The 23841-nt window shown below is 44.4% G+C and overlaps 1 protein-coding gene across 5 annotated transcripts in view; it reads right to left on the bottom strand.

Annotated features, from left to right (window-relative positions):
* Window positions 1–2088: 2088 nt before the first annotated feature.
* LOC140396798 (spectrin beta chain, non-erythrocytic 1-like) overlaps window positions 2089–23841 on the bottom strand; it is a 320773-nt gene continuing 299020 nt past the window's right edge. For all 5 annotated transcript variants that reach the window (XM_072485544.1, XM_072485534.1, XM_072485524.1 and 2 more), the window contains 2 exons: window positions 23134–23176; window positions 2089–7064 (listed from right to left, as the gene is read on the bottom strand). In XM_072485544.1, coding sequence (XP_072341645.1) covers window positions 6879–7064; window positions 23134–23176 — 229 coding nt within the window. In that variant the 3' untranslated portion in view covers window positions 2089–6878. The remainder of the gene's footprint in view (window positions 7065–23133; window positions 23177–23841) is intronic.

Raw genomic sequence — 23841 nt, 5'->3', positions numbered from 1 at the left:
TTTATTTTTTTTACCGAGTAATTGTTTTGAGGCACGCGTTTGAACCCAAGCTTCAGGTAAATCTTGGGTCATGAAACTTGAACACTTGAAAGTTTATTATTGGTAAATTGTCCCAATTGGTGACACGAGGTCGTGTTACAGCTGTGCTTCCCTCATCCAATTTTCAACTGGTAATCCTCAGTACTTTCAGACATTTTACATTCTTGTTCAATAATTCTTTGTCTTTAACAATGACAAAATAGACTTTAGTAAAAGGTGCTATTTTAGCTTCTGAAGTACCAGGGTCCGGCACTTATAACTTCCTGCCTTGCCTGCTATTGAATAAATGAGGTCTGTGTCACACTAGTAACCATCATTTGATTTAGATTTCACATCAATTAATTTGTCTGTAACTGAAAATCTAAGAAAAAAATCCTAATGGTTAAATGGCATGTGAACTGAATTCTGGATATTTTTAACATAAACTTTAACTAACATATGTGCGACACAGGCAGCACGGTGGCACAGTGGGTTAGCACTGCTACCTCACGGCGCCGAGGTCCAGGTTCGATCCCGGCTCTGGGTCACTGTCTGTATGGTGTTTGCACATTTTCCCCGTGTTTGCGTGGGTTTCGCCCCCACGACCCAAAGATGTGCAGGATAGGTGGATTGGCCACGCTAAATTGCCCCTTAATTGGAAAAAATTAATTGGGTACTCGAAATTTATTTTTTTTAAATCTGTGCGACACCTGAAACTTTCACAAATGTGTTATGTGTGTAGAATCTATGGCTTCCATAAATTGGGAAACATGTCATGCAGAGTCAGATCATGTAGTAAACTGCAGTAAATTTAGGGCTGTAACAACATATGATACATATTGGGCAGGATTCTCCGAAATGGAGGCAGAGTGTTCGCGCCGTCGTGAACGGCGTCGAGGTTCACGACGGCACGAAACAGCCCCTATCCCGACCGATTCAGGGCCCGATAATGGGCTAGGAGCGGCGCCGCGTCGCCAACCCACACATGCGTGGTTGCCGTCCTCTCCAAGTCCGCCCCGCAAGAAGATGTCTGACGGATCTTGCGGGGCTGCGGAAGGAGGTCCTCCTGCAGAGAGGCCGGCCCGATGATCGGTGGGCACCGATCGCGGGCCAGACCCCATTTGAGGCCCCCCCGGTGCAGGATCCCCCTCCCACCCCCCCACAGGCCACCCCCCCCCCCCCAGCGTTCCCGCGCTGTTCCCGCCGGCAGCGACCAGGTGTGGACGGCGCCGGGGGGAACCCGCCGTTTTGGGCAGGCCGCTCGGCCCATCAGGCACTGAGAATCGCGGGGGTACCGGTGAATCACCATTTTGGCTGTCTCGGGCCATTCACTGGACCGCGCCGCGCAAAACGTGATTGTGCCGATCTGGCCACTTCCGTGAATTGCGGGAGGGCGTCGGACCGGCCTGGCGGGAAAACTTGGCGACCCAGGCGATTCTCCAAACCGGCGCGGGAGCGGAGAATCGCGCCCATTGTGTGAGCAATCTAAAAGAAACTTCATATCATTTGCCCACAGACTAGGTGATTTTTATTTTAAAAAAGCAATCTTCGCTCAGGAACCCCAATCTTAAGAAACCATTGAGAATAGAGATGTTACCTAATGGCAGTTTCTTTCTTAAACAAGGCATTGACTGCAATAGGAACTTTACAGCAGGAGCCTGCACACTTCAGGAATTTAAACGTAAGGTTAACTGCTGCAATTAACTCACAATCCACTGGCTGCCCAGGTTATTCATTAACCAGTTCATTGCACTGTCAACGTGAAGTTCGAAAACAGTCTGTTTTCAATTAAACCAAGGGCAGACACATTTAGCTTTAAATTATTCTCCATTTTGCATAAAGGGAAGGTAGGCATCAACAAAACGGAGAAACAGATGCATGAGGAGTAAACTGATTTTCAGAAGGTAACATTTACAATGAAGTGCCAATTACTGGTTTGCAACTGGAAATGCTTCGTGGGCAGGCATGTAACACAAAAATAGACATTCAAGCATGTTCAACATCACACAAAAAGCAAAACAAAAACCCCAAAAGATGAAAAAGACAAATAAATTGAGAGATGAGCGTATGCAGTATTAAAATATATAAGATGTTTTTTAATTCCATTAGGAACTGCCGCACCAAATCTACACCACATTCAAGAAAAACAGAATCAATTTACAGCCCGTGTCTAAAACAATAAAAAAAATGCTTCCAAGGTCTACTGACATTTTTTTTAAAATAAAGCTGTGCAATATTTAAGATCAGATCACAATGGCTTTTTAGAGAAACAGACAGTGTGCGAATGAATGCAACAAGTACAAATGTACAATACTAAATTGTTCCAGTTAAGAGTGAATGTAATCAAATGCTTGGCGCTTGAGCGGCGGGACTGAGGGCTGATTAATGCATAAAGACATTAATTAACTTATTTCAGCATTTTACATATTTTCCCACTTAATTAGACTTTTAATTTTCTGACATTATGGGGGCGATTCTCCAAAATGGAGACTAAGTATTCGCGCCGACGTGAACGCGGTCGCATTTTACGATGGCGCGAAACGGGGACTACCGGTTCACACCACTCCAGCCTCCCTTCCCGGCGCCAAATGGGCGCCGCACCAACCCGCGCATGCTTCAACGCTCCGGCCTCGACGCAACATGGCACGGGGGTCTGGGGCCAGAAGCAGAAGAAAGTAGGCCTGGGGTGGGGAGAGAGGCCGACCTGCCGATCGGTGAGTCCCGATCACAGGCCAGACCCCATTGGAGAGCCCCCTCCCCCCCCCCTCCCCCGGTGAAGGAGCGCTTTTCCCCACCCCACAGACCCGCCCCCCGACACTTTGCGCAGAGTTCCTGCCGGCAGCGACCAGGGGTGAACGGCGCCGGCGGGACTCTGCCGTTTCCGCTCGGCCCAGCCGCGGACAGCGGCCCGCGACGCGCCAAATGCGCTGGCGCAAATGGCGCCAATTCTCTGCACCTCGGAGAATCGGGTGTTGCCGTCGGGGCAGCGTGGCGCAGTTGCGGCGATTCTCCGGCCCGGCGCGGGGCTGAGAATCGCGCCCTATAATTACGTTCTAAAATGAACTTAAACAGTGCTACTCTGATGCAGCATTCTGTGAGTGCCTCCTTGCTGGACTGATAAAGAGTGTGTCTTAGTATAAATTGAACCTAGCCCATATTTTCATGTGAAAAGCATTTCATTTTCTTGAAGTATTCAGCATACAGTGCCGACTGTTGTAAAAGTGTTTCTCAAATATATTTTGTTTAATGGACTGTTCAACTGAACAACTTCTCCATCTGATTCAAGGGTAGGGTTATAATGCAAGTTGCTGAAAATATTGCAGAGGTCTCAGAATGCTGATGAAGCAATTTCACATAACATATAGTTGCCAAGTTCTTCTGGCAAAGAGGTTGAAGAAGAAACATTGGCGCTTAAACCACTAGAATGTTCTTCCACGTTTGGCAACGTGGACAGTCTTGAAGGTTTTTCTTTTGGTGACTTTGTTATTTGTGTGGTCATATCCTAAATCATTTAGATTGTCATTGACCAAAACTTTGACTTCAAAGATGCAGCCTAATTCAGCATTTCCAAAGTTCAGATATCAATTTAGCCTCGGAACACCAGAATGACGACCACAATTGACACATCTTGGATCTAGTGCTGCTGAATATCTTGGCTTCAGTCAAAGGTTCCTGCTATAAAGACTGGGTAACACAGCATCCTTTCTCCTCTAGTATTTGGGTTCAATTTAGCACAGATGAGTGGAATAAATCACTTCTCTTCTGCTTGGAATTGTTTGGGCACTTACAACCTAGATCTGAGTTGGAGCATGCTCTGCAGTACAATTTGGCACTGAATTGGCTGAATCACTCACAGGCTACAATAACATCTGGAATGGGGACTGGGGGAAAAATTAAGAACTGTTCATGTAACAATGCAACATTTTCCTCTTTCAGCTCTGGCACATGGGTTCAAATCTAACCATTGTCAGTGAACGGAAGTCTCTGATTACCAGAAGCATCATTTATCCAATTAGGCAAGCTCAAACACTGAATACAAAACTCTACAATTTGGCACAAACTCGGTACTCCCACCGAAAACCTGTCATGGCATTTACCACATCACAATACACAGTGGCCAAATTAACTCTTACAACATGAAGGCAGTTTGACCAGAAAAAGCTTCTACGAATTTGATAAAACTCTTAATTTGCTAAAAGGTAATCTATGGCAATACCAGAAAAGCATATGCCAAAATGTGCAGAATATTTCAACTCTTGACGTGTACAAACTTGGCGGCGTGCAAAGTGAAAAGAAAATCACTCTGGCATATAAGATCCTCTTCTGAGGTTGGCTTAAGGCACATTCTTTGGGCAGTGTGGAGCGTAATGCAGGTTTGACAGTGAGAAAGCTGACTTGAAGGTGTTTGTTACTGATATTGCATGCTAGAAAATGGAAAGATGTTTTATTCCCCAGTCTCAACATCCTTACATCCTTCGTTTTGGCTTTCATAAACCAATGTGTCACCTATTAATGTGAGAAGATTTGGGGTTTTGTTTTGGTTTTTCTCAGTTTTACTTACTACAGAGTACTGTACATTAGTGTACTTTAAGCTGGGCTTTGGGTAGACATATCTGCAGCCCCTTGCTAGATGGTTGCATCACTCAAATACAGACCAGCACTAAAGCAACTCTGCACCCCACATGCATCTTTTCAATTTACTTATTGTAATTCTCTAAGACACCATCTGCCTATCAAATACTTTGGATGGAAACAGAATCAACATTATAGCCTGTTAAAAATATGCACACCTATTTAACACTCTTTAGGTATGTGAGGAAGTGTGAGATGAGGTTAGCTCTTTATGAATCCTGGACACCAATGGTACCCTACTATGGCAATAGATATTCTGAAGGGCACTGGTGAGATACTGTCCGACATTTGTGAAAATATTTCACTGGTTAAGAATTAAATCAACTGGGTCAGTAGCTCAAGCCAACTTCTGTTAACATGTTTGTACATATGCTACACAGGTAAAACAGACTGCAGCAAACAATTTGTAATTGTTGCATCGCTAAAGGTCAAAGTGGCCTGCCAATGAGGTCCAATCATACCTCATTATATCAAACTGGCACTTTATGATTCTTTCTGCCATAATACACCTATTCTTTCATCGTGATTGAAGTTGTGTCTTAATGATCACCTTGCCTTAGTGACCACTTGATGATAGTCCCAGTAATATAATAATGATTCATATTTGACCCTACTTTGAGGGGCCAGCTGTTGTACAGAATGCCTGAAGTTAGTACAGACATCTGCCTTCAAGGCAAAACTTGTTACTGCAAGCCTCTAACACTGAGATATGAGAAAAGAGCCCAAAGATTTGTTTAACCTATACTTTTTATGTAAAAATGGGATTATTACCGAAAGAAAATCCCATTGAGATTTGCAACTTTACTGGGGTAATGCACAGATTGTGCTTAATCTGATAAAACTTAATCTGCTTGAACTTAATGCCATATCAAAACAAATTACAACAGTAAACCTAAATCGCTTGTCACATTTTCCCGTTTCACAACAAAACTGTCAACACAAATGAAAAAATTCAATCAAGCAAAAGATAGAACAGAAAGGAAAGCATGATTCAAACAAAAATAAAAAAGCAAGCACCTTTTACGTGTATACATTGATTTTTTTTTTTCCCAACTTCCATTATTATGGTGTGTATAATTCAATTCGAATACTGAAAGGGCTTCTACAGCAATTAATCAAGAATACCAGGTTGGAAATGTTTACCATCTTGAAAACAAATAGGCAATTGTGTCTTTTAATACAGTTAAAAGAAATGTGAATGCAGCCGGAATAGGAAGCCCTTTGTTTGCAAGCAACCGATATTTTAAAAAACTATATATATATGTATATATTATATATATAATATATATATATATATATATATAAAGGCAGTAACTTTTCTGATCACTGTGTGTGTGTTGACATTGTACATGTTGGTGAAGGTTTTCTAACAGAACATGCTTGATCTTTCTAGAAATAATGAACAGATGGAATCGTCCTTAACCCATTTAACCATGTCACAGTGGCCAAATGAGCTCTTACACCATGGAGGCAGTTGGACCAGAAAAAGCTTCTTACAAATTTGATAAAACTCTTAATTTGCTAAAATGTAATCTATGGCAATACCAGAAAAGCATGTGCCAAAACATACAGAATATATATGCTTCAACTCTTGATGTTTACAGTACAGACTTGGCATTTTAACCATTTCCAAGAGGAACCACTTACATTTATCAACCTTACATGGTTTCATGCCCAATAATACCATAATTTCTTCTAACGTTGGAAAACATTGGCCTCAACTTAACAAGTTAAATGCTCTTCTTCAAAAATATTCTTTGGTAGTGGCAATTTTAATTTAAACACAATTACTGGAGTCTCATTCTTCAATAATTGCTTCACAGAATGTTTAAATGGCTAGCCTAATACAATAAGCAAGAAAGCGCCTGGGTAACTCGCTGTGATCTTAAAGCTCTATTTAATCTCAATTAACATATTTCAGCCATTAGCAAGGACTGTAAGAATTTACTGTGGGGAAACTAAACGTGTTGCAGTTTCACAAAAATACCACGGAAAACTAAATCATTAAAAAATAATTCTCAGCATTTTTTTCTTGTTTGGGATAACGTGCACCGTTTCATTAATTCTAAACAATAATCGCTTTCTCGTCACTCTCTACAAAGGTGAAATGCATATTTACATTTGCAGAAACTTGTTTCCCCGCCCTCACCCCCATTGGTGCAGTTTGAGCACTGCCACCATTTTGTAAGTTAGGCACTAAACATTTTATTTTCTTCTTTTAATGATGATCACTTCTTTTTCGCAAAGAGGCTAAATCTTTTTTCCTTGTCCTTTTTGCCAGGGCTCGTTTCTGGAACGATCACAGTTGGGAGAGGTAGGGTATGTGCCCTAACTTCACCATATCTTGTACTCTGGGGCTTGTCATGCTCTGTTATTGCTATGTTGAGATTGTGGATCCAGTTATGCATCTCCTCCTGCAAGAGTAAAAGAGACAAAGTACTTCATTTTGTCTGTACCATTTTGTCTTCACGTATAACAATTGGCAGCATGCACATCTACAAACACTTCTTTCCTACTAATGTTGTGACCAAAGAGGATGAGTGCTGAATGTATCTGGTAACAAAAGTATTGGTTTGATTTGTGGTCATTTGTAAAACACCGGGCACATAACATTTCAATTCTAATCAGACAGGTGAGTCAAGGAATCAGAGAATTATTACATTGCAGAAGGAGGCCATTTGGCCCATCGTGTCTACACCAGCTCTTTGACTGAGCAATTCATATAATATCATTTTCCCTGCCATCTCCCCATAACCCTGCACATTCTTCTTTTCCAGATAACAGTCTGTGGTAGTCACCACTGTTGTATATATCACATATGAGATGTAATACGGTAAGGCTTCTGTACTACAGGTACGGGGGTAGATCCCTGCCTGCTGGCTCTGTCCAGTAGGCAGGGTATAAATGTGTTTGCTCACCGAGCTGCAGCCATTTCGGCAGCAGCCGTAGGAGGCTACACATCTCTGCTTAATAAAGCCTCGGTTACACTCTACTCTTGTCTCGTCGTAATTGATAGTGCATCGCAGTCTAATTCCCTTTTTAATGCCTCAATTGAACCTGCCTCCACCACATTCTCAGGCAGTGCATTCCTAACCTTAACTAGTCACTGTGTGAAAAGGTTTTTCCTCATGTCGCCTTCACTTCTTTTACCAACTACTTCAAATCTGTGCCCTCTCGTTCACGATCCTATTACGAGTCCCAATGTAGCCACCTAAAATGGCTGATTCACGATTAATTTGGCCAACACCCGCTATAAAATGGCTAACCGAAAAGGCTGATGGGAAAAGCAGCCAACAGGGCACAAACGGACAACTGCAGACAGATTAGCGTATTCGGCTCTGGGGAAGTCGGCCCAGATCGATACCTGCGACTATTAGCAGCACATGAACACAGACATCTGCAGTTGAATCGGCTATCCCCGGGAACAATTGCAACATATTAGCAATTGAATGCCGATCCAGACCTCTCGGTGCCAGCAGTGGCCGAGACAAAGACAGGTGAACGACCACCCCCCGATCAAGGAATCGCCCCATTATTGGAGCATATCGAACCCAGTGATTGGGAACAAGTCCAATCACTTGGGACCAGGGTCAAGGTCCGCCCCGAGAGGCGGGAAGCCCCTGGGCCCTATAAAAATAGGGGCCAAGTTCAGATCGACCCTTCTCTCCCTTCTTCTCCTGCTCGCAACCTTCGCAAGAACCATCGACCAGCAACCGTAAGTTTGACTCCAGCGATCGCTACCCGATAGCGACTCCTAGCCATCGACCTGTATCAGCCTTTTGAATCCCGCAGGCCAGACCCAATTCGATAAGCCATTCGTTTCCCTGACCTGGTGGGCCATTCCCAAAAGTTAAGTATTGGCCAGTAGTGGTAGGTAGTGAAAGAGAAAGTAGGATTATTGTGTAAGTATTTACTGCTGTACATAATAAATGACCGTTGATTTTAATCTTACTAAGCGGTGTACTGTCTTATTAATCATAACTACAGCTTGAACCACATGGCGGTATCAGAAAGATACCTGGCGACTCGTGAGCAAAGGTGACAGAATTAGAGTTAATAAAACTAAGGCTAATAAGAGCAACACCAATAACACATCCCAAGAGACATATGAGAGTGGCAATGCCCAGAGTACTGACATGCATGCTCAGTCTTGAATAGCGTTAGCTTCCTGGTCTGCTGCAAGGTGCTGAACTAAGGCCAGGCAACACAAGGCCAGTCCACAGGAGGTGACAATTGGCCTTAAACTTGACTACCTACCCCTCTAAAGTGCATCTGGCGATCTAGAGCTACCTGCTCAGAAAAGCTCATGAGCACCAAGTGACCAACCAATTTAATATTGCCTCCCTTCCTATGGTATAGCCATGACCGTTGTCGATCTTCATAATAATAATCTTTATTGTCACAGGTAGGCTTGCAATGACTGCAATGAAGTTACTGTGAAAATCCCATGATAGCAAGGCAGAGATTAGCAAATCGACCTGTTAGGACCTATGAACACACCTGCAACATTGAGGAGATTGAACAATACTGGGCTGTATTTTACATGCCCCCGCTGGGTGTGTTTGGTCGGGGGAGGTACGTAAAATAGAGGGAGGGGTTCCCACTCCACCACCCACCCCTGAGTTCACCCCAAAATATGGGAGATGGGTAAGCACCAAAATTGCCAGCCTACCGGGCCCATCAGATTCAAATAGGTAATCAAGGGTTAATGAAAGGCTTGCTATCAAGCAAATTGATCCTTTTTATACACTGCCCACATCATGATGTTTGACATGGGAATATGGGCAGGTGTGGCCAGCCCAATTCAAAAAGAAAATTCTTCAGGAGGTGGGAAGGGGGGGAAGAGTGCTGTTTTGCTCTTCGGAGGCAGCCCTTTGTCAATCAAAGGGTAGTCCTCTCCCCCCCCCCCCCCCCCCCAAGATCGAACCCCACCGCCTTAATCCTACCCCTTCCCTCCCAGACCCCTACCACAACCTACCCTCCTCGCTCCCACCCAAGACATGGGACTTACCTGCTCTGGGGGTCCTTAGGCCTTCTTACTTCATCTCCTGTAGTCCTGGCAGTTGCCACTAATGTGTTCTTGGCACTGTCGAACCTGATGGAGCTGGCGGGCCAACAGGTTTGGCCCACCAGCTCCAGAGGGTGGGACTTCCTCCCCAGATGAGAGGGGTAAGTATCGTTTGGCCTTTGTTTAGCCGCTATATGGCTGCAGGGCGGGTCAGCATGGAGCATGCTGGCTCCACATTGACTTTCCTTCCAGTGGATTGGGGGAGAAAGAGCCTTTGCCCCCTCCTCCCTCATCCTTTCAGCCCACTGTATCGGCATGCTGCGCACAGTTGCTTGTAGAATCAGAATTAGGTTAATCAGCTGCTTATACATCCTGCATTTTTCTTTAACCCATTAACACCTATTGCCGAGTTCTGAAATTTGTTTTTCCTTTATATGCGGGCCCCACTTTATGGCTTACAGTGGAGTTCATGTGTAATGATAGGGCTTAGCAAACCTAAACAGGCATAATAAGAGTAAATTACATGCTCAACCCTTCTCAAACAAATTGCCCTTTGCCTTCTTACAGCCCCAAGTAATGGTCACTAATTGGATATTTTAATTCTCCACACGTATACTCCAACACTCTCAATTAAGCTGTTTGCCTTAGAGTACCATCGGGTATGTCAATAGTCAGATGTCGTGTGGTGATACAGGACATTAAGCAGGAACAGATCACAGAATGGAGGCTGTGATTCTTCATGTGAGAAAACAAGAACATGCCTTTTTGCGAATCGTGCCCATTGTTCTCGCAAGCCATGGATGGAGTCTTGTGCACTCAGTTCCTGCCAGAACGGCAGGACCATTTTCTGGTTGGGGACCTATAAATCAAGGGGCTCCGGGTTACGAGGGCTCATCAGCACGTGGAGTTTTGAAGCTGAAGCTACCACGGGAATGGAGAGATGACCCTGAGGCTGCTTCATTTGGTGTTGCACTCTTACCATCAGCTCCTGCTGCAGGGTGGGCACGGCTGAAGTGAGCTGAGCTCTTCCTAGGACTGGAAGGGATTAAAAATTCTCCAATCAAGCAGAGCTGTAAACAAGTACACGGCGACACAATAGTTAGCACTGCTGCCTCAGCACTGGGGACTCGGGTTCGATTCCGGCCTTGGGTGACTGTCTGTGTGGAGTTTGCACGTTCTACCCCTTAGTTTCGATGAGAAGGATAGGTGAGGTTACAGGGAGAGGGTGGGGGAGTGGGCCTAGATAGGGTTCTCTTTAGGAGGTCAGTGCAGACTTGATGGGCTGAATAGCCTCATTCTGCACTATAGGGATTCTATTCTATGACATCATCAACTGCAAAGTCCCACAGGCATGCCTGACAATTGGACTGTTCAACAAAAAAGGACAACTCATTCACTCATTATAGAACCATATGCCATAGAAGGAGGGGGGGGAGGGGGGGGGGGGGAGGAGGGGGGAGGAGGGGGGGGAGGAGGGGGGGGGGGGGGAGTGGGTCGAGGTAAAATGCTCTTTCTGAAGGTCAGTGCAGACTCGATGGGTAAAATGGCCTCCTTCTGCAGTGTAGGCATTCTGTTCTATTCTCAGTATCCAAGGAAGTCAGTAGCAGACGTGTGGTCCCTCCAACCTGGAGACAATTCGCCAATAGGATCCAGGACCTCAAGACATAGAATTGGGATTACGCTTTGTCACCTAGCTTCACACTTTGAATTGCCCATTATTCTCCAGCACAGCATGCCTGAGGACAACACACCCTGCAGCTCCACTCAGTGCCCTCTCCTTAGGCACCTCACATCCCCAAGTGAGTAGCCAACACTCACACTCACCCTCAGCCTCTTGCCTTCTCATACCTGTGCTTCACAGACGCTTTCCACAAATGGTGTCCTTCCCTCCTCTCCACACAAGGTACTCACACCTCTCAGCTTTCCCTCCTTGCAGAGAAATTGGTGAGGGGCAGGGGCGTGGAGGGACAGGGGTGGTCCTCCAATTACATTGTTGGCTATTGGCAATGCATGGCCACCTGCTCTGGTTCCAGGAGGCTGCAGACTTCAGCAGCGACTTGCCTTGAGAACCTGACATTCCTGAGGCTCTGGTGTTCAGACATATCAGGAAACCTGATCCTCTGCCTGTAAATCCTGTGTTTGGGGTTGTGATGATATGCATCACTGTAGATACACAAGGGGTTAATGTAGATGCACTAGGACTAAGTAAACACTAGAGGGAGCACCAGAGACATCATGACACACAGACATTCAACCACTGGTCAGTAAGATAGGACACGACTAATGGGCAGTCAAGACACACCCAGAGGTGACACTACCACAAGGGGGCTACCCATATAAAAGGACAGGGCACACATGCTCTTCCTCTTTTCCACAGGCAACACTCAGAGAGACAGGGGCAGATCAGAGCATCACACCCACCGCATGGGTTAGAGCTGACTGGTTAGTTAGATTGAGTTACTATAGTAAGATTAGCATGAGAGTCGAACTCAAGTAGGAGAATTGTTAACTGTTCAATAAATGTGTTAAACCTATCTCCAAGTCTGAACCTTCCTTTGTCAGAGTATACATCAAGGAAGCAGCTTATGCTACATGAAGAAGCATAACACAACATGGTTCCAGGAGTGCCCTGTTGAATCTCTATAGTTCAACTCAACAAATCCGTGACTATCAGCAACAGCACCCAGGCAAGATGTTCGAAATTCTGGTTCCGCGGCAGCTCAGGTGCCACGGCAATCTCAGTGAAAACTGGCGTGCGTTCAGGCAGAGATTCGAGATCTACCTGGTAGCGTCCGACCTAGATGGCGTGACGGATGCAGAGAAAATAAAGCTTCTCCTCACCATTGCTGGTGAAAGAGCAGCAGAAATCTTCAAGACCTTCAAGTACTCCAAATGGCAAGACAAGAGAGACTTCCAGGCAGTCTTGGCAAAGTTTCAAACATACTGCGAGGAAAACACAAGAGAGAACGGTAAAAGAGGCGTCAATACTCACCACGAGGCGAAGGTAGGCCTGCAAATGCAGAAAACGGCAGTTTTGATTGGCAGCCATCTTGGGAAAGGGCCCGCGCATGCGCAGTTGCGCAGAGAGCGCAAAGTAAAGGAAAAGCGATCTGCGCATGCGTGATCCATTCCTACGCTCTATGTCACCAGCGCCATGACGTCAGAGGCCCCGGACTACGCCCACTTAAAGGGGAAATGTCCCAAAACAGTAAAAAAAAAAATTTAAAGCCAGAAAACACAATTCTTTCACCTGGAACGACAGCACAATGCCTGAACTTCGACCAGTAGCTGAAAGTAACCTCCGCAGAACCCTGCAACAAGCAGTTAGCACCGCCCCAAGAGATTATTTAGTCCTTGAAGACTACGACTCAGACGTTGATTACTTCTTTGGACATCGCGAGCACAATGAAAGCACCGACACAAAAAGTGATGATATGGTCCTTGAAGACTATGACTCGGAAGATGATTTCATCATTGGACGTGGCGATCTCAGTACCAAATCCGAACCGCAATGAGATGTGTTGTACAGTGAAGAATCCGACACGGTCATGGACGAGTTCTTCGGATTTGAGGATCCTCAGCCCAGCATAGACGACCTCCTAACCCAGAAGTACAGGATTCTGCTGCGGCCTGATGCCAAGAGACAGAGAGCAGTACAAGCCCACAGAGAGTGGCCCTGACACCACACCAGTGGTCCACGCACCACGAACAATGCTCCATGCACCACGAAGAGTCCCCGACTCCACACAGAGAGTGGTACACGCACCACATAGAGTCCCCGACTCCACACAGAGAGTGGTCCACGCATCACAAAGAATCCCCGACTCCACACGGAAAGTGATGCCAGACTCCACAGAGAGAGCGGTACAAGCCTCCATAGCGAGCTCGTTGACAGTCTCCACAATGGAAGCAACGCAAGACTCCAGAGCGCAGTCCTTGCATGAAGACCATGAAGGTCTAGCAACCTTATCTGAGCAACCAGCAGCAGACGATGCAAGTCTGCCATGCTCAGGTACACAGCAAGACGACTATGACAGTCTACCACGCTCACGTGAATAACAAAAAGACTATGACAGTCTACCCAGATTATTTGAGCCACCAGAAAAAGACTCTGACAATCTACCCAGCTCATTTACCCGACAAGAAGACACTGAAGGTCTACCCACTGTATGTGCGACAAGTGACAAAGGCTTCACAATTCCCATACAAGATGTGCGACATCTCAGCGAGACTGACAGTTCTCAGCTAGTATGTACAGAGGCACTCGACAATCAAAGTGAGGCTACGAGTGACTCCAGTGACACCACGTTAATTCAAACCTCATCCACTCGAGCCTCTCCACAAGAACATACATTCCTGACTCCGGACGGGGAGCATCAAGACACCTCAGATGATTCAAGTGACACCTCAGATGATTCAAGTGAACCTGAAATGACTCCGGACGGGGAGTGTCAAGAAGCCAAAGCTGATTCAGGTGAACCAAAAAGGGCTCCAGACGGGGAGCATCGACAAGCAGACGATGATTTGAGTGAACCGGAAATGACTCCAGACGGGGAGCGCCGAGGAATCAGAGACGGCATGCTCAATGAAACAGCAGATGCCACAAAGGACACTGACACAAGTAACTTTGTGAAGGACCCGAATTCTCCACTCAGTGTGGTCATTGAGCGCAACAAACACAACAACAAAACCTACGAATACAACAACTAAGACAACAACAAGAAGCGTACCAACGTCAACAACAAGCACGACAAAAACAACAACACTGGAACGACTGGTACGACTCTGCAAATGCAGGACAATGTAACATCACAGCTCCTAACACTGGTAAAAGTACAGCCATACCATGGCATGACAGCAAATCTCACCGATTCAAGTTTGCTCCACTACCAACAAGCAAACCAGCTTTCAAGGCAGTTGAGTTTACTCCACTACGAACAAGCAAACCAGCTTTCAAGGTAGCGGACATACTGCATTGATATCGCACTCACAAGAAACAGTCCAGGTCGGACGACACAGATTACATACTGCATCGCTACCATAAGCATAGAAAAAAAAAAAAGAGTCCAAATCAGGCAACGAAGTGATTTGCCCATTTGCACACCTCCTGATGACTTCTTGGTTCCTTAAGCACAGGGACACTTACGGAGTTCAGAAGGACATGCCACCATCAACATCACCATTTCACCAACAAAACAAGAAAGCCACTCGACCGTATAAATTCATGAACTTTGGACTGTAATTGAAAATATGGAAAGATATGTCATTTGAAACATGGAAGTCTGGCAATACCTGATCTAAGAGTGCATGAGAGAATGTAGGGAAAAATCCCATGAAGGGTTAACAGCAGCTGCAGGAGAGGGCTGTGAAATGCAGATAGCCTTTGTCAAGCAGGCCTAGCAAACAAAACAAGCAGGTCTTTCAAGTCACAATCGAGTGAATTTTAGTATACAGCTAAAAGCAATGTTTCGCACCTTCTTGAAGTTAGCTATCTAAGTAAGCAGCTAGATAAGAATGGATGAGGTTTTCAGTTGAATTAGGTAACAAATGTATAGATGTGAAGTTCTGCTGACATCAGGTAAATTAAAGAAAGCTGGAGACAACGTGTCTACGAGAACACAAATTAGACCCAAATCAAAGTCAAAATTATGAGCTGGGGACACAATTTGATGATAATAATAAAACTAGAGAAATGACAGGAATCAAAAGTCACACCACTTTGAAATCAAAGCATTTTTGAACATCACAAAAGATACAATATAATCAGAGATCAATGAGATGAGGTCATGCTCAAAATAAATACTTAGTCGTGTTAGAAAAATTTAGACTAAAGGTACCTTTTATAATCCAAGTGAAATAAAAGTTACTTTACAATAAAGTCATAAAAACTTAATAACTGTTAGAAAGATATATAAACGCTAAGAAAGGGGACAGCCAGCAGAGTCAACACAGAGTCAGCTCTCATAGCTCGGTCATGGGAAAGGGACAGAGCAAAGCAGCCGAGCTAAAACAGCTAATACATCTGAGAAAGACCAAAAGCTAAAGAAGAGAGAGAGCCAGCTCTCGTAGCTCGGTACATGGGAAAGATACAGCATAGCAACCGAGCAGAACAGTGAATCCATCTGAGGAAGACCAAAAGCTAAAGAAAAGTGATTGTCAAGGTGGACCTGAAGGTCTCTTCAACCAACTAGGAGAATCCAGAAGCAAGATCTTTTTACTTTTCTGTAGAGACAGTGATTGCATCTTTTAAAAGAAAAAATATAATAATAAAATAACTTAAAAGTCTTAACCTGAAACAGTGGTTATTACAAAGTCTTCTTTACTTACTTAGCAACGCCCAGGATCGATGCTACTAAGTGGTAAGTAGGTGAAATCTTCTGTGAAGGTATGGGTTATACAGGGGGATAACTTGCACATATAGTTTGACCTGAATAGCACCCACCTAAGCCTGCATAGGAGTCAGGGAGTGAGAATCCCTGTTCACCATTTAGAATATCAACCCTTTTTGGTATAGGGGGAATTCTAAGAATAGTGGTGAGTTTTTAACTTCAGGACTCATACATATTATTTGGTATTGTGTAATCATGATTTGTACATGTCATTACTTATCAACCTATTTTGCTCAATTTTCTTTAACGCTGTACAGAAAATATGTAACATGAAAAAAGGGGGGAGTGTGGTGATATGCATCACTGTAGCTACACAAGGGGTTAATGTAAATACACTAGGACTAAGTAAGCACTAAAGGGAGCACCAGAGACATCATGACACACAGACATTCAACCAATAGGTCAGTAAGATAGGGCACGACCAATGGGCATCAAGACTCACCCAGAGGTGACACTACCACAAGGGGGCTACCCATATAAAAGGACAGGGCACACATGCTCTTCCTCTTTTCCACAGGCGACACTCAAAGAGACAGGGGCAGATCAGAGCATCACACCCACCGCATGGGTTAGAGCTGACTGGTTAGTTAGATTGAGTTACTATAGTAAGATTAGCAGGAGAGTCGAACTCAAGTAGGAGAATTGTTAACTGTTCAATAAATGTGTTAAACCTATCTCCAAGTCTGAACCTTCCTTTGTCAGAGTATACATCAAGGAAGCAGCTTATGCTACATGAAGAAGTATAACACAACAGGGGTTTTATCTTCTTCCAGCGGGATCTTGGTGTCTACCCGCTCTGCCCTGTTCAAAGTCATTCTATTGTGGAGAAGGCAGTTGGTAGTGATATGGCTTCAGCTCTTACCCCATAATAGAGGTGCAAAGTAGAAAAACATAAAGTGCTCTTATGCCACACTGAAGAGTGGCAGCAGGAAAATGTAGTGTCATGGGAGTGTACCTTTAAGAAATGGATGTTTATCAAATAGCTGCAGTGATGTCATTGTGTGGGTGGAGCAGGGTTGTGTCTCTGGCTTTTACTTTCATTTTGAGCTGGAAGCTGTTTGTGGCTTTGTGTTTTACTTTTGTTTTAGGCAGTTGAAAGCTGAATTCAGACGAGGAAGGTTCATTTTGTCTCTCTCGCTGTATGTTAAAAGGTGTCCAGATCACGTGATAATTTAAAAGTGATAACTGTCTTGTGAAAATAATTTATACCTACTGCTTTGTTAAAGAGGGAGATTGGCTTATGGATGTTGTTAGGAAAGTTATTAAGGATTAGATATAGAACACTGTATCTGTGGGGGGGGGGGGGGGGTAGTTGTGTTGGTAGTTGATAAACTTTTTACTGTGTGTTTATAAAATGTTAACTGAATTCATAGAATAAACATAGTTTTGTTTAAAAATACTTAAGATCTCTGTTGCATAACACCTGGAAAGTTGGCCCTTGTGCTCCTCATAACCAAAATCTATTAAAAGTTGTAGGTCAGGGTCAGGTAAATTCATAGATATAATTTGGAGTTTTATAAACCCTGGCCCATAACAGTAGTTAGCGTTGAGTAAAGTGTAAGAGAGGTAAAGTTCCTTCCAAGTTGGCAATCACCTGTCAAGCAATGAAAGCACACTCTCAGAAGAAGTGCTTTGAACTGTAGTCTCTGAATAGCTGTGGGTGGAGCTCTTCAGTGTTAACTGCTCAAAGCCTCCCCAGCTTGTGAGTTTCACTGAGAAAGCTCTTCCCATTATGCACTCACCTCACTGACCCTGAGAGATCATCGGAGAGTGCCAGACACGGTGCGGAAAGCCGTTTATATTGCAAAAGAAGGAATTCATGGTCATAAAGGCTCTCAATTGTCTTTCTAATCGCCTCAGTTGCTTTCCCACCGGGGTCCCTCACAGGAATCGGAAACCACCTTGGGGAATCTGGAAGAGGCTGGGCAAATCCTAACCAGACATTATTTTCTGGGCCTTTATCACCTGACGTGCACTGGATCCCACCTCCACCTAGATGGGAACATTCCGTTCCATGCCTCCTTCCCTAAAGTCGATTGAGTAGATGTCCACAACATTGAATAAAATCATACGCTGCACTTTACATCAGTTGTTTACCTTAGCATGGGAACTTATTAACAGGATAGGCCTTTTAGTCCCTCAAGCCTGTTCTGCCATTCAATGAGATCATAGTTAATCTGCACCCTATCTCCATATACTCCTCGTTCAGGTACCATGCCCAAAGAGAGTGTTGGTGACCAGGACTTCCACTGGATTAGTCCACGACTATACTTGGTAAAGTACTGTAGTGGTTTGCCATTTCATTCTGCAATGTGGCTGACTAGGAAACTCTCCTATTCTCACTATCTACTAACAAGTGTATTGGAAGGATTTACTGGCTGATCATCAAACTGTTTGGCCACATTATGAACACACCTCCTGTGGACAACAAGTGGGACTTGAATACAGAGCTTCTGGCTACCACTGCACCACACAACATAATTTCCTTATACTCACCATTGCCATACCCCTTCATCCCTTTGGCTAACAGAAGTCCATCAATTTCAAGTTTAAAATTAAAAATGAACCTGGCATCACGTGGATGACACGGTAGCACAGTGGTTAGCACTGTTGCTTCACAGCACCAGGGTCCCAGGTTCGATTCCCGGCTTGGGTTACTGTCTGTGTGGAGTCTGCATGTTCTCCGGGTGCTCCGGTTTCCTCCCGCAAGTCCCGAAAGACGTGCTGTTAGGTGAATTGGATATTCTGAGTTGTCCCTCTGTGTACCCGAACAGGCGCCGGAGTGTGGTGAATCGGGGATTTTCACAGTAACTTCATTGTAATGTTAATGTAAGCCTACTTGTGATACTGATAAAGATTATTATAAAGTGCTGTTTGTGGGAAAGCATTCTAAACTCCTACCACTCTTGGTGGGTAGAAGTGTTTCCTAATTTCACTCCTGAAAGCTCTGGCTTTGGTTTTTCAACATTGCCTCCTCGACCCAGACTCCTCAACCAGCATCAATAGTTTGTCTCTATTTGCACTCATTTCCCATTCATATCTTGACAACATTGATCAAATCGCAAGGGAAAGTAAGGATAGTTTGTATGATCTCTTCTTGCAATTTAAACCTTGAAGTCCAGGTATCATTCTGGTCAATCGATACTGCACTCCCTCCAAGACCAATGTATCCTTCTTTATTTATTTTACTTAGTTAACCTTTATTTAGCCTGGTGAGACAACTGAGAACTACTTCTCATTTACAATAACGACCTGGCCAAGAGGCTAATGTCGCAGCACTAGAAATGTTCACAGTAATCTAGGTACGGTCTAAATTGTAAAGCTGCAGCATAACTTCTACCAGTTAGTTCTCCAGTTATCAAGCTAATATATTTATTTCTATGGTGTCATGTGAGAGTCTCTTTAAAAAAAGTGTGTTTATCAAATTGTGTGGGTGGAGCTGGGCTGTCTGTCTGTTTTTTACTTTCGTTTTTGAGCTGGCAGCAGCAGTGCGTTTTTGGTTTCATTTTCAGAGGTGAAGAGCTGCTCTCACAGCAAGAAGATGTTATGATCTCTCTCTGCAAACTAAAGATCACTTGATGATTTCAAAGTAATACCTGTTTCTGTAGAGATTGCTGCGGGAGGAAGGTTTGATATTGGAAAAAGCAATTAAGATTTGTCTTGCGAGTGAGTTAGTTGCACAGCAAATCAGTGCACACAGCTAGAAAACATTTTTACGCCAACATGGAGGAAGACTCCAGCGCCATCAGCACTGTGACGTAGGTCAATAAGAAATGTGGTCTCAGTGCCGGTGGCCATTTTAAGCGGCTGATCGGGTCTGCCATTTCATGCCAGAAGTGTGGCAACCGACATGGTCCACGTCAATGTACAGCATATTGAAAAGTATGCTCCAGGTGCGGCCAAACAAATCACTTTGCGAAACAATATTTTTCGCGTCCTTCAACAGTCCAATTCAGAGCAGTTAATGCAGTGGAGGAGATTCCTCTAGAAGAGCAGTTCGTGACTGATATAATTTCAGAAAAGAGCCAGAGCGTGCAACCGTAACGAGTGAAGGAATCCTTCTGAATAGTCGTGAGAAGCTGTATAGGCCAGACAGCAAGTGGCAGACGGTTACTGCGGTTCACAACGAGATGTGCCGGTACTCTCACTAGATGAGAAGTAAAGGAATATCCAGGCAAAAGATGACAAATCCAAGGAGGCGCTGGGAGAACCAAAGGGAATTCCAGGCTTCTGGTTCACAGTTTTCAAGAAGGCGTATATACTAAGAGGCATGATACAGAAGCATGATGAGCCCATATTAAAGCATCTACAGGATGTGGACGTTAAATGTTCAGAGCATACACAGCCGAGGAGCTTCACTCTGGAGTTTATGTTAAGTCAAATGAGTATTTTACGAACAAAGTAATTATGAAAGCGTATCAGCTGGAATCGCGGCCTGATGAGTGGAACTTCACATTTTGTGGCGAACCAGAAATAACGGGATGCACCGGGTGCCAGATCGACTGGAAGAAAGAAAAAAATGTCATATTCAAAAACATTAAAATGAAGCCAAAGCATTGTGGTCGGAGCACTCGCATAATGGTCACAAAACGGTACCAAATGATTCATTCTTCAATTTCTTGTGGGTTAGCACAGTTGCTTCACAGCTCCAGGGTCCCATGTTCGATTCTTGGCTTAGGTCACTGTCTGTGTGGAGTCTGCATGTTCTCCCCATGTCTGCGTGGGTTTCCTCTGGGTGCTCCGGTTTCCTCCAAAAGTCCAAAGATGTGCAGGTTAGGTGGATTGGCCATGATAAATTGCCCTTACTACCCAAAAAGGTTGGGTGGGGTTATTAGGTTACGGGGATAAAGGGAATAGGGTGGAGGCGTGGGGCTTAAGTACGGTGCTCCTTCCAAGAGCCGGTGCAGACTCGATGGGTTGAATGGCCTCCTTCTGCATTGTAAATTCTATGATTCTTCAATCCGCCAGAGCTCCACAGCATGGAATGTTAAGTAAAGGTTCTGTAGCAAGACTCGCTATTGACTTTGAAATTGGTTGAATCCTGTGTGAACACATAATTCGATGTGCAATGTTGTATTTTACAGGATAAATATTTGCAGATGACACTGACTCCAAATATGAGTACCCTGATGAATCCTACGACCACTATGCAGAAGGAAGCTAAGGTTTGGATGATGAGCCGGAGTTGGACGAATATGAAACGCTAGTGAAGCTGTTTCGCAGGACAGATGGCAAACTCAGTGAGGGAGCCTGTGCAGTGCTGCGTCGGTGGTTTGGTGGGAATGACGAGGTGATCACAAGGGACGCCCAGCCTATGCCAAACACCGAGAAATGTGAATACTCTGAGATGGCACACGTAGAAATGGACAGCAAGATTGCTGCAGCAGGCACCTCAGGCAAAACTGATTTTGCTCCGATTCAACTGAAAACAGAGAACATTATACCAATTCTGGAGAAACTAGCTCCAGAAGCATATGGGGAACCATCGAGGCCGCACAAAGAAGTTCAGCTAGTGGATTCCCTCAGACTTGAATCCGTTTCGCCACAGGAGGAGTTTGAAGAGCAAGTGCAGGCATCTATATGCAGCGCCACGACGGCAGCTGATACAGCATCAGAATGCAGTTCCACGGTGCTGGATGACACACACATACTTTCACAAGAGGAGGATGAGTCCTTACCTGGGTTAACAGCAAAAGATGAAGTGTCTATAGTGCACTCGAGTGCTGTGAGTCATCATCTGGGCCTCAAACACAAGATAAATGGGCAGCGTCCAGCGATGTGGATGCCAATCCTATCCAGATACCAGAATGTGAGGCAATCCAGACACTAGAGGATAATCCGCCCCACATATCAGAAGGTGAGGCTCTGCAGCTGGTTGTTGAAGGTACTGATTTAGCTACCACCACACAGTCCCTCGGAAACATGCCGACACGAGACGTCTCTACAGACGACCCACAACACCATGAATCTATGGTGCAGGCCAGCGACAAGTTGGGTGCTACCAGAGCCAAACAAAGGGCGAAACGCACTAAAAAGACAGCTCGCAAAATAATTGAGAGGAGCAGTCGCAGGTTGACCATCAAAACAAAAAAGAGGTAGAGGAGAGTGGGGAATACTGTGAGTCCCACCGAGGACACCAAGGAAGTCGTTGGCACTGTGGCCGACAGTTCTGTGGGTATCATTGCTACAACAAGGCCACAGAACACAGCACCTTTTACCTCTCTTCCTCACTTTTGGACTCTCCATCCCTCAGCCCCTCCCAGTTGACTGCCCACTTATCCACTGCCTCTTTTCCATATTTGCTGATATTTTTATAATGTCTTTTTATTGAATAAGAATATAAATCATTGGAAGAATAATAGGCCATTCAAACCTTTGAGCCTGCCTCGTCATTCAGTACAATCATGGGCAGATTTTCTACCTTAACTCCATCTTCATGTATTGTTGGCATGTTCCTTGATTCCTTTAGTATCCAAAAATAGTCTCAGTTTTGAATATTATTCAATAACTGAGCAACCACGTCTCTCTGGGGTACAGAATTCTAAAGATTCACAACCCTCAGAGTGAAGGAGTTTCTCATCTTAGTTGACCCCTTATTCCACGTTCTAGGCCGGGTTCTCTGGCTGCGCCGGCAGGATTCCAGACCCGCTGAAGTCAATGACCATTTGCATTGTTTGCCTATTGTGGAACCCACCGGCCAATGGTGTCCCGCCTACACCACCAGAAAACCCACTGCGGGGGAAGGGGGGCGTAAAATCCCAGCCCTAGATTTCACAGCTAGGTCAAAGATGTTTCCAGTATCTACCAATCAAGTCCTTCATGAATGTATATGTTTCAATGAGATCACCTCTCCTATCAAATTCTAAGGAGTATAGACTTGCTCAACCTCTCCTTACTGGACAATCCCCATATGTGAACTACCTAACTCCAATATGCTTTGCACTGGAATTGCAGAAAATGACTTAATAAACGTAAAATTACTCCATGTATTCTAAACTTTGAAGTTAATCAAAATTAGTGTTGATTTATTTTGATGTCACTGCTCCCAAAGGAATATTAGAATACATGAGTGTCACAATGACTTACCTCATCCTTGCCATGGAAAAGGTATTCACAGCCATTGTTCAACCTGAAATGGAAGTACAAACACAGCACGTTTAAACTGAATGCTTCCACATGTAAGTAGTTGAGCAACATCATTAGGCGTTCTATATTTAGGTTTCCAGCTACAAGCGATAATGATAGGAATACAATTTGGATGCACATAATGTTCATTAATAACTCAAGCTTTGCAGTCACAGTGCATCCTGTCATCTGAATTCCTCAGCTGCTTTAAAGCTTTGCAAGTCCATCTTACAAAGGTACCACTCTATATATAAATATATGGATTATTGGTGCAGTAGTTTTCCACTGGAAAACAAATAGCTAAAGTTTCTCATCTCATCAGGAAAAGGGGTGGCATTTAAACAAACTCACCTCAGGTACACCAACATACTTCTTCCTAGAATAATTTAAAGAGAGCTTAGCACAAAAGAGCTAAAGTCCTGGGTACTCAAGGTGGCACTATTTGCAAGGTGCCTTCGCGAGTACCAAGTAATGAAAAAGTAATAGGTATATAGAACTGCGGTTCATTAGGAGTGAACAATTGCATGTCAGTCTTTCAACAAAATACTTCGGAATTGGGTGAAGAATACATTGATTCAGCTCTCTTAATATAGAAATCAATAAGACCTTGCAAGTTGAAATTAAAGCAAATCTGACATTGGATACTGTAATCTCAAAATGGAAACTGAG

The sequence above is a fragment of the Scyliorhinus torazame genome, chromosome 2, assembly GCF_047496885.1.
Source record: "Scyliorhinus torazame isolate Kashiwa2021f chromosome 2, sScyTor2.1, whole genome shotgun sequence".
Lineage (NCBI taxonomy): Eukaryota > Metazoa > Chordata > Chondrichthyes > Carcharhiniformes > Scyliorhinidae > Scyliorhinus > Scyliorhinus torazame.
The sequence above is the reverse complement of the archived record's forward strand: the minus strand, read 5'-3'. Positions and strand labels throughout refer to the sequence as shown.